The sequence below is a fragment of the Poecilia reticulata genome, linkage group LG4 (genome assembly GCF_000633615.1).
Source record: "Poecilia reticulata strain Guanapo linkage group LG4, Guppy_female_1.0+MT, whole genome shotgun sequence".
Lineage (NCBI taxonomy): Eukaryota > Metazoa > Chordata > Actinopteri > Cyprinodontiformes > Poeciliidae > Poecilia > Poecilia reticulata.
In genome coordinates this window covers 9,078,360-9,089,436 of record NC_024334.1, presented here as the reverse complement: position 1 = coordinate 9,089,436, position 11,077 = coordinate 9,078,360, and the positions used below count along the sequence as shown (strand labels likewise).

The following is an 11,077-nucleotide window of genomic DNA, read 5'->3' as shown; positions in this document are numbered from 1 at the left end:
CCCCCAAAGGCATCCCAGCGCCCCCCTTTGGTAAAAATGTCCGCTAGCGCCCCCTGCCGTCCACTGAACGCCCCCTGGGGGCGGTACCGCCCACGTTGAGAACCGCTAATTTAAGAGGTGTGAATACTTCTGCAAGACACAATAGCTGGTATTTTCTCTGCTGTGACAAACCCTGCTCTGTTTTCTAAAATCCTCTGAAGTGGGGGTTTGTTTTGTTTGTAATCGAGCCTTTGAACAGTTGCTTCACTGTCCTGTTTGTGGTAGTCATGACGCCCCCTGCAGGAGAGAGGATTACAGCAAACATCACAAGTCTTTAAATCAAGTCAATTTTAATTTCAACTGATAGTTTTAGTTTACAGAAAGCACAAAAGGATAAATCTGTGATGTAAAAACAAATTATTTAACTGCCATCACATTAAAAACAAGGCCAGTGATCCGTAAGMTCATTATCTGGGTAAAGTGATAAAAAATGTCAAACACCACAACTGCAAGAATTTCAAGCACTGAGAAACAAACAAAATAAGAAACATGATTTACAATTACTAGAGGTATTTACAGAATATAAAAACTTATCTACACTATTTCCTGAGTTTAATAAAGAATCTGAAAGTTAAAAGTGGCAACGGGTGGAAAAACAAGCAGTTAAAGTAAACGTCCYATTTCGCTTCACGATTGATTCCTGCTTGTTCTTTGTATTTGTTGTAAATCACATGGCTCCAAGAGTTTACATTACATCCATACTTCCTTTACTGTGATTGGTAGAAAAAACAGGAAGTCATTCTGCAGCTGATTCTATGCAGTCAAATAAGCTGAAAACTSTGATGGTGTTGGTAATCTTAAAATTAGACACTTGTCCTGAACGACTGGATTCCTTAAWCAGAAARAGGAGTCGACTGCAACTTTGATCAGTGTTGGGTTGAATGTCAGTAATGTGTGACTCATCGGTTTCTGCCGGATGATGAACTACGTCATCTTACTGTGAACACATCCGTGTCAGGAGTCAATTTTTGGTGATCAGCTTAAGCTYTCGTTATAAACCGGTCCTCCTCTCCGGATCGGCTCCGATCTGAACCCRGCTGGTTGAACACCTTCAGCCTCACACTGACGTCGTGTCTGCCCTCAGCGGGGCYCTGCKGTGGTTCCCCTGACCCTCCTGTTTCTCCGCATGTCGCCTCTTCTTCTCCCGTTGGTAGCGCTTCACTCCCCTGATTGTCTGGACCGTGAGCACGGTCCCRGCGGTGTACAGGATGGCGGTGATCAGCCCGAACAGCGCCACGGCTGCGTCAGCCCCGCTCACGTCGCAATTCATCCAGGTGTAGCCGTTCCGCGAGTATATAATCTGTCGCCGCTTGCACACGTCYGTGGAGTTGACCTGGATGACAAAGTGCAGGTAGAGGCCCACGGCGACCACGTAGCCCACGGCACCCACTGCCTGGAAAGCCAACGCCCCCACCAACAGCTTCTGATTCAAGTGGTGGGCGCGTTTGTTCCCGGCGACCACGAACACCAGTGAGACGACCCCGAAGGTCAGGCTGAAGGCTATGCCGCCGTAGATACAGGGCGCCCTCATCTGGCTGTACTCCATGTCCAGCCGTCGCACCTCCTGCAGCTCGGTGCCCTGTAAGTTGAAGCTGCTGTCGATGCTGATGCCGCCCACGCCGCCCATCGATGACAAGCCTGACATCACCAGCTGGGCCGAGACCACGCAKATCAGGACGAGGGCGTTGGTCAGGACGGAGCAGATCAGCACGATGCCTGGCCAGGACAAGAAAGATGAGGRGAAATTGGTTCCATYGTTAAAGTAAAAACAATTAAGTATAAAGAAACTTGGAGATCCAACTCTGGATGGCTAAATTAAAGTGACCTKGTCAAAGTCTGGGCTTAAAGTTGAATAAAAAACTATGACWTGACCTCAAACAGGCTGGAAATCTGCCATTGTGGCTGAATTAGAAGAGTTAGGCAAAGAAAAATGGGGCAAAATTTCCTAATRTACTTGTTGCTGCTAAGGTCTGTACAACCACTTGTTAGGTTTAAGWGTATCAAAGTTAGTCTGGATACTTGTTCTAACTTCACAACGTYGTAACTTGAAAAGCAAYTTGTGTTTATTATTGTATCTTGTTAATACAATTAGTTTCATAACAAAAAGGAAGAAAAATAAAAAACAAACTCTCACAGCATTGTAAATTGATTAGGGGAAAAAAAAAAAACTCCAAGTCTCAGAGTAGCTCGGCTTCTTCCCAGAATCAGCAACAAGCTTTGTCTGCTGAAACTCTGAGAACAGAGCGCAGCAGCAAACCGGTCGGACCGGTATTCACAGGAGGAAATAATGAAGCTTGATGAAACCAAAGTCTGCACTCTTACGCTGCAGCTGCCTTCAGAGAAGCTTTCGGGTTTTTTTGACCCACATATTTCTTCTGAGAGTCTGCATACCTCTCCGGGAACAGATGTTGGTACATTTGGAGTCCTGGTGCTCCACCCGGGGAGCGTCCCTCGAATACCTGGAAGGGGGCTCGGATTCTCGGGGGCTGTAACGGGGGGCAGTGTAAGAGCTGGAACACATATAATATACTGATTACTTTTCCATACAGTTTGTCTTGGTGGATACAAGTGTTTTTTCTTGTTTTAATCCGTTGAGAACACCACATAATTCTGATCAAGACAATAATAGCCTTTAAAAGGGACAGTGCTGATCAAACATAAATGTCAGATTAATACCACAAGATAATATGTAGTCAGGTTAGAAGATCGTAGAAAATTAAACATGACACTATTCTTTCAGACACCTCCCCTTTACTGAAGTAAAACCTGTAAGGACGTAATAGTCTTCTGTTTAGACTATGTGAAGTCAGGTTAAATATTCAATATATTTTTGCTGAGCAAAACATTAAAATAATTTCTGTCATTTGCTAAAACATAAAACCCACTATTGTTTGACTAATAAGACATGTTTTCCTGAAAAACATTGCCAACATACTACAACTGTTGCAACAATCTAAAACTATAAGGCCATCTTACAAAATTATTTAATTGGTTTTTTTTTGTAAACTAAAGTAAAATAAAAATACATATTTGCAAATTTGAGTTGGCATAAGTGATGCTAGTAGATCATTCAGGACCCTAAGAGAAATTACTTCACACCATACAGTGAAGACACTGTAAAATTAAAAGCTAATTTAATCAGTTTTGCTGCTAGTGTGGCTGTAGAATTCATTTCACTTGGATGTTTGACATTAGATAAATCAGAATTATTGCGTTATACAACTTGTTGCTGATTAAGCTTCACATTCTGTAGACTGTGGCATTTATGAAGTAGCCATTCTTAAATGACTATTCAAGAAAGTCATTAAATAAAGGTAATAGATAAAAAAAAAACTTGTAAGATTATTTTTAATATCATTTTTAATATCATGCAGCCCCGTAGGACCCGCGTAATATGGGGCAAACAAAGCACAAATGGTCAGTTTTTATCAGTTGAAATTAAGGGCGTGATTACGTCAATATACATTTGAAACCAGATATTTAAACACACTAAATAAAAAGACACGTTTTATTACTGTCTAATGTTAAGTCAGACCAAACGTTTTGTGGTTTAGCTTAGTTAGAATTCCAAAAATTATGTCTATTTGCTAAATGCCAGAAAACCTGGCAAGAAATCTTTTTTTTTTTTTTTTTCGAAAATCTTTGGTAACTTTCCCAAATTCAAAAGTACAGTATCAGGTCAGTATCAGGGATAACTGTCTCTTTAAAGATTTGACCCAAAAACGTAAACGTGAATTTCAGTCATCCAAAAAGTTACAAAAATGTTTACTTCATAAGATCCCATAAAGGCAAAAGTTGTTAAAAACCAAGCCCAGAGAGAGGGACAACCTCCATTGCTCATAGCAGTGCTACTGTCCCACCTGTCCGGAGTGGACTGCCTGTTTTCCCGGGGCCGCCTCTGCTCTCCGTTCCTCTCCCGGTGTCCCCGGTTGGAATGGGGCGGTTGTTTCATAGCTGTCGAGTGTAAATTACACACAAAAGACCTTTAAATGACAAGAAAATTACTCTGCATACTTGTAAAAGTAACATTTTTATGTTAAATGCGCTTTAGAAAATTGTCTTTGTTTTTTAATCATTTAAATTCCAAAATATTTCCTCAGCCGTTGACGGAAATAACCTCAAGGTTGACGTAAACCACGCTGAAGCTCGCATCTGATTCGTAGCTCTTGATTGAGACTACAAAAGGAATATTTCCCCTATTTTAAAGAATCTTCACGAGTTTTGAACAGATTTATTTCAAAATGCAAAATACTTAGAATGATCTGACCTTGACTGAATTATTTGACACTGTTTATAGATCCTACAACAACTAAGTGAATATTTTTACTTTAGTTTTAAACTGGACAATCAATGCTTTTTCAGGCATTAGGACGACTTTATATTGGGACTTCTTGAAAAACGATGGAACTTAAGACTGGTCACATCAGGTCTAAGTTATTGAAGACTAATTTAATCTTTAAAATGTACTTTGTGTTTTGTAAAACCACAAAGTTCTGTTAGTATAAATACAAACAACAACAAAAAGAAATGTGTCACATAATTCTGCTTTGTGAAAACATCCATCCATCTTCTTTGCCCGTTTATTGGAGAACGGTCTCATCAGGTCTGGTGCCCATCTCTAACCATCCAAAACTCACTCATGATAATTTAGGAAGACAAATTAAACTCGGGGCTATTTATTTTGGTAAATTTAGATTTTGGGTTACCATATATTTTTGAATTACTAACATGGTTTCATTATAATAACAGTGACAACAATCATTTATTAGAATTATTTGTTTTTTTGCCTTTATAAGTCAGAATTGTGGAACAATTTCTACAAGTATGGGGTCAGCACCAACTGGGGTGGGCCTTTGGCTTTTTTTTTTTTTTTAACAAGAGTGGGAGAAGGCACGGGAAACCCTAGAATGTTGGTTTTTGTTTTCTCAAACAGGATAAATAAACTGTGAAATGCAACTTTCAAGTTTTTGACAATTAACTTATTTTGCGTGCATACAGGATATCATCACAGTCAGTTTGGCCAGAAGCCTTTCATTTATTTGTCATTTTTAAAAAAAAGAAATGGTAACACTTAATTTAGACATTAAAACCACTTTAGACAAGGTCCTGATTAAAGAATATATAGCTATATTTTTTAAGTGATTTATTTTAATTTATTATTTTATTAAAATAAAAACATTATCAATGTTTTTCAAGCATTATCTGAGATGCAGTTAATTTTAAAATGCGACTAGTCAAACATAGACTGAATATTTCTGCACTTATGTAACAACAATAAGAGCAGACTTTGTGATTTGTCGAGCCTTTAGTCTAATACCGGGAGTAAAAACAGAGTTTAGCCTGAAAGTACAGGAATAGCACCGAATCGGAAGCCAACTTCAGTGTCAGGTTTAAACGTTAACAAGGTAGATAGTGCAACTATTTAAGAGACGATATAGTCTTAAAACCAGTGACTACATACAACACCCGAAACTAATCTTGTAATCGTAAACTAAACACACTTTTGATTTCTAAAATTTAGTAGCGTTTTACGTTTGTTCATATTATCAGATATTTTTTTTTTTGGCGTTAGCTTCAAAAGTTCAGCGGATCGTTCGGACCAACTTTGATTTATTGCATTTTAACTTACTGTGAGGTTGACAGATGCCGTTTTTAATCCAACTCTTGTGTTATTTCTGACACCTACTGTGTTGTCAAGAGTTTCACGTAGAGACAGCTCCACCCTAACCTGGAAGAGGAGGAGAAGGAGGAAGAGGAAGGACTGCAGGTGTTCAGGTCAGGTCGGTTTCAGCTGGAGCTTCAGCACAGACTGAGAGCCTTCTGGATGAAGTTCTGAACATTTAATGAATCAGCTGCTTTGTTTCTGTGCTGTCAAGTCCTTGTTGTGAAGCCAAAAGAAGCCTCTGGAGGAGTTGACCTTTGAACAGCAGCAGCACTGTCTCTCAGAGTCTCAGCCATCTTGTTGTTTATGTGATTGAAATCTCCCTCCTCTGCTTTTTTTTCTCCACACCACGTCGTAGTTTTCTTAAAGATACTGGTTTATTTATTTATTTTTCATTTGTCAGTGTAGACTGAAAATGAAAACACATTATGGAGTTCAACTACTGAATTTCACAAAATACAAAGTTTAAAAAGTGCATGAAACACCTAATTATGCTCTAAATTTTGGTTGGTGACATCACAAAAGGCATAAGGATTGAGCTGATCAGTTTGCTCTAGTAATGTTATGGTGGATGAGTGACTTTTGACATGTTTCACCTTAAATTCTGAACTTGACTTTTGCATGTGGCTTTATCTTGCCTGTTTAGACCAGAGTTTGGGTGTGATGACCCCCCAAGCCATATGCAGAAGGTKRSWGTGAAGCTGTTAGCAATCAACTTCAAAGCTACCACAAATCTGCTTATATATTTACATTTCTCCATCTGATTAATTATGTGTATTTGCCACTCAAAATGATTGCTATATCCTGCTTAAACCAATGTAATTTAAATTTTCTAGTACAGTGGGACTGCATGCAGTGTGAACTTGCGCTGTTAGCTTCCTCAGACAGCTTCTTGTGACACTGCTGTCAGCTGAAATAATGGTGATTGTAATGTATTGCAAGTGTACATAGCTTTCAGATTTATTCTCATTAGCATGTTGGGAGCAAAATCATTTTAATCCTATTTCATTGGCATGCATAGATGATGGGGTTTTTTCCCCCTCTTTCCCAGTTTATGTAAAAGTATTGAAGCAAAATTTGCTTACGTTTGTGTTCAGTCTTCTTTGAATATCAAGGGTCATCCTTAAGCTGTCCTCTGAATGTTGGTGCGTTCAAGTAACCAAAATGCCTTGGAGTGCTAAAACAAAAGTTCCTTTAAGTGGGACTAGGGAATGAAGGCTAACTCCTGAAAAATATGTGCCCCAACATAATCTCCTCTACATCAAAGTTTACATATAAAGGAAATTCTTACATCCAATGTTTTATGGGTAATACAAGAGTCAAGAAAATATGATAATAAAGGCTAAATGTAGAAAATCTTTTTTAAAACCTAAATAGCTCTGGTGGATATATTTAGATTCTGTACAGCCTGTACTGTTGGGATTTACAAATCATCCAACAAGAAAAATACAAACTAAAAAAAACTCTTCAAAATAAACTAAACTGCACTGAAGTTAATGGTTTGTCTAAACATTTTAATAGTTTGATTTATTTTGAAATAATCTTGGTGTTTGATTCAATTTTGGACAACAAAAAACAAGCATTTAACATATTATATTTAACACCATTTCATTTTCTTTATATTATTTATGACCTGTTATCCGCGGATTTTGACTGTAATAAACACTCCTTCCAGTAGGGGGCAGCTTGTTTTACCGAAATCTATAAAGCATTTTCTCCAGCAGGGGGCAGCGACTCAAAATATGAGCGCTTCCGGTCGGCCGGTACATGAACTCTTATAAACAAAACCATGAGGACACAAGTTTAGCGTCATAACCTTCCCTGAAGACAAAAACAAACCAGTCGTAATTTGAATGCTGTGCCTTATATTGTCTGCTTTTTAACCCAGGACATTTGAAGCCTGTCAAACCGGTCATGTCATTCCTTCGGTTAGCGGTTCGAAGCTGCAGAACTCTGACCGATCTTCGTTGTCCGCCTGGCGGCTTCATTACTTGCAGAAGCACCGCTTCATACATCCAGGGCCAGAGTCCCGAACCCCGCATCAGGGAGTATTTTTACTACATTGACCATCAAGGACAGGTGAGCATCTGTCTAAGCCAAAAACAAAACATTTCAAACAAACTGTATTCCAGTTGTTTACTATGTTTTCTGTGACGTTTGCAGCTTTTTCTCGATGACACTAAAGTGAAGAACTTTGTCACCTGCTTTAAAGGTTAGAATTTCTTATTTAAGTACTACTAAAGCTGAGGGATGGACTAAATTGTAGAAATATTTGGAGCGTTTACCAGTATCACTCAGTGCTCCATTAATATGACTGCATGTTTTATTTTGTCTGCTGAGAAAGTGATGTTTAAATATGTTGTTGTTGTTGTTTTTTTTTTGTTTGGGAATCTGTTTTATTTAAAATAAAAGTAAATATATTAATGCAGTGATGCTTTAGTTGTTTTTCCAGAGTAAGAAGTGTATGTGTGTGTTTATGTCTATCCCAAACGACACTGAAACCAACGTGAATATCTTCAATATTATATGTTCATTAATGTGAAACATAATTAAACATTATGTTCAGACTCAAAACTCTCTACCGTTTGCAGCCAGTGACAGTTAATCTGAATAAATTGAACAGTTTATTTGCCATTTAATGTTTTGGCGAAACCATTTTTGCCTTGATCTACTCGAATTTACCTTTGGTTTTTTTAATATATAATTATGTAGAATCCTCTACAGAAAACCTTCATCCCAGAGAATAAATATTTGATGCACCAGATTACAGCTTTGTGCAGTCCCAGTAGCAGATAACAAAACAAATGTAATGTCAGAGTTAAGAGCAGACAGACAATAAACAACTGGGAGATCTAAATTTTGTATTGTGAATTAATAAAATCTAAATTAATAGTTACTCTGCAGTGTCAGGTTTGCTGAACCAATTTTGAGTGATTTGTCTTGAAGATTACTGCCCCCTAGAGGTAGACCATATAAACCTTGCATAATTTTTGAAACGCATTATATGTTAGACATGTATATTACTGTGATGATGCCCTTCTGAGAGACTTCAGGGTTGCCTTATTTGCTTTTGACCATGCTTGAGATTTAAGCGTATTTTAAATATCTTAATGTAAGGGCGTTAAATCTCACAGTTTCAGTCTCGGAGTTTCTACTTGAACCTCTATAGGTCTAATGACTCTCGATTACAACAAGATTGTTCTGGGTGCCCGACTGTTGGTGAATACTTAAACTGAGATAACCAGATTACATTAAAATACACTATGAGCAGAGAGTACAAAGCCTATAAGATAATTGTCTATCAAAGTGGGTACAAAAAGAAAACTTGAGTCACCTGTCAGAGAGATGTAGAGTAGATGGCATCAGGTTTAAATGTGGAGGACTCTCTCAGGCAGCTCATTTTTCTCAGAAATGGTGGAAGATAACAAAACTTCCAACAACCAGCACCCTTTGAACCGGTCTCCATGAAGTGTTTCTGAAGATGATCTTTTAGTGCAATTTTATTTTATTTGTTTATTATTTTAAGCACAGTTTAACACTAAGCTCTCTGCTACAGCTTTAAATACCATTTTTGTTCAGATTTTTAGCATCTGATGCATTTGTCTCATTTTTCCAGATAAACAGTTCTTGGTTTTCTTCTTCAGTCGCCTGCGGATAAATCAGAGCGGGCGTTACGAGGAGGATTTTCCTTTCCTGTCTCTGTGCGGCAGAGAGAGGAACTTCCTGCGCTGCGACGACAGGCCGGTGGTTTTCACCCACCTGCTGCCGAACCCAGCAGGAGACCAGGAGCTGCTCTCGTATTGTGGCGGCGCAGAGAAGCTCTCCGTTCCTTTCCAACCAGAGGCGCTGTACATGCATCCAGTCAGCGGGCGGGTTTATCATCCTGGACTAGAGCGCTCGGGCGGGGTCGGACTGGTCAGGTCGTCCCTGGCCATAGAGCTGAGTCCCAGCTTTGTTTATCCACCAGAGAGTGGCCAGTCTGGACAGCCCACACACTTTCTGTGGAAAGGACTGGAGCACAGACTGACCAATGAACTGGCAGGATGCTTCCCAGCAGTAGAGGATGGTAGTGGACAACAGGGGAATCTGAGATGATCTTCAGAACAGTTTATAAAATCTAAAGTATCAGTTTTCAACTCTGACAAGCTAAAAACTGCTGCTGTAGTTCAACTCTATGTGTTCATGTGGGAGAACAGTACAGTCTGATGAGATTGCATCTCATGTTGCATCGTTCTGCTTGGAGTTTGATTTTAATCAATAACAATCGCCATGTGAAAATTTGAAAAAATGAAGGTTGTATTTTCTCTTTTATCTTGCTTATTTTATGTCCTCACATTGTTGTAATACAACAAAATTACTGCTTTATGACGCAAAGGTCGCCGAAGTGTAGACTAGAGTAAAACAAAAAAAGATTCAAGTAGCATATTAATTACTGTTACATTTAATAACTTATTTGAACAAAATATGGCTATGTTGGTGAAAGACTGGGACAATAAATTTGTTGCCAGATGCATTCATTTGAAAAATCCTTTACCTCTTTTAAAAATCTTGTAAGACTTCTGTAAAGATGTAGAAAAAAACTCCAAAGGGGGATGGATTTTGAAGTGTTGGTTCATATCAAGCAGGTGGGATTTCTTATATATTTGAGGACAAGGTCCACCTCCCTGAAATGTAGCTGCCACAGATCCTTTACAGAAATGTAAACATATAACATCAGCGCAAATCAATGTCCATCTTTGTAGAAATTCGCTGACTTTAGAACATAGGTGCAAAACTCCAAACCTCCGGAGGCTGATGTCCTGCAACTTCTTGATGTTTCCTTGTGTCAACGTACCTTCATTTAGCATGAGTCTACAAAACTAGAATGGATGAGAAGATGTTTCAGGCATTGGGTAGCTTTGATGCAGTGGTGTGTTGGATGTTATACTTCAAATATCTTGCATTCAGTCTACATGCCAATCATCCATCTTTCCAGATGCTTGCAGAATGTGATGCTAAATGTAGTAGCTGAGATGAAAAAAAAAACTAATAGTCATTGCAATGATGGAAATGAAAGAAAAAACAAAGTCAGGAATGTAAAGGTTACTTGTGACTGACTTTATCATTGCTTTATGTTCAGGTGTAGTATCACAGTTAGCCAGGCTCACAACTAAACAAAACCAACAAAGATCATGTGAATAGAAAATAACATTCTAATCCAGCACCTAAGATATGGATAGTTTAGTATATCATCTGCTGGATGTTTTCATCTGTGGGTCTTTAAACTGTGTGTTATGTTTCAAACCATTTATATCTTTATCAGACTGCTGGTTCCTGAGAGCCTAAAGAACTGAATACCTAAAACTGATTCTTTTTAATAGAATGTGTTGAAAGCAT

General features: G+C 38.6%; 2 protein-coding genes across 5 annotated transcripts; one reads left to right on the top strand and one right to left on the bottom strand.

The window, feature by feature from the left end:
* Nucleotides 1-312: 312 nt before the first annotated feature.
* Nucleotides 313-7,604, bottom strand: LOC103463410 (MARVEL domain-containing protein 3). 3 transcript variants are annotated; one of them, XM_008406732.2, is made up of 4 exons: nt 6,787-7,604; nt 3,900-3,993; nt 2,431-2,549; nt 313-1,755 (listed from the first exon to the last, which is right to left on the bottom strand). In XM_008406732.2, the coding sequence occupies exons 2-4, from the start codon at nt 3,989-3,991 to the stop codon at nt 1,097-1,099; spliced, it is 870 nt and encodes a 289-aa protein (XP_008404954.1). In that variant the 5' UTR covers nt 3,992-3,993; nt 6,787-7,604; the 3' UTR covers nt 313-1,096. The 3 variants fall into 3 exon arrangements, with proteins under 3 accessions (XP_008404954.1, XP_008404953.1, XP_008404952.1); XM_008406731.1 differs by lacking the exon at nt 6,787-7,604 and adding an exon at nt 5,768-6,004; XM_008406730.2 differs by lacking the exon at nt 6,787-7,604 and adding an exon at nt 5,669-5,758.
* On the top strand, nt 5,735-10,214 carry lg4h8orf82 (linkage group 4 C8orf82 homolog). 2 transcript variants are annotated; one of them, XM_008406728.2, is made up of 4 exons: nt 5,735-5,819; nt 7,590-7,780; nt 7,865-7,913; nt 9,318-10,214. In XM_008406728.2, the coding sequence occupies exons 2-4, from the start codon at nt 7,616-7,618 to the stop codon at nt 9,794-9,796; spliced, it is 693 nt and encodes a 230-aa protein (XP_008404950.1). In that variant the 5' UTR covers nt 5,735-5,819; nt 7,590-7,615; the 3' UTR covers nt 9,797-10,214. The 2 variants fall into 2 exon arrangements, with proteins under 2 accessions (XP_008404950.1, XP_008404951.1); XM_008406729.2 differs by having other exon boundaries at nt 5,739-5,814.
* Nucleotides 10,215-11,077: the final 863 nt, after the last annotated feature.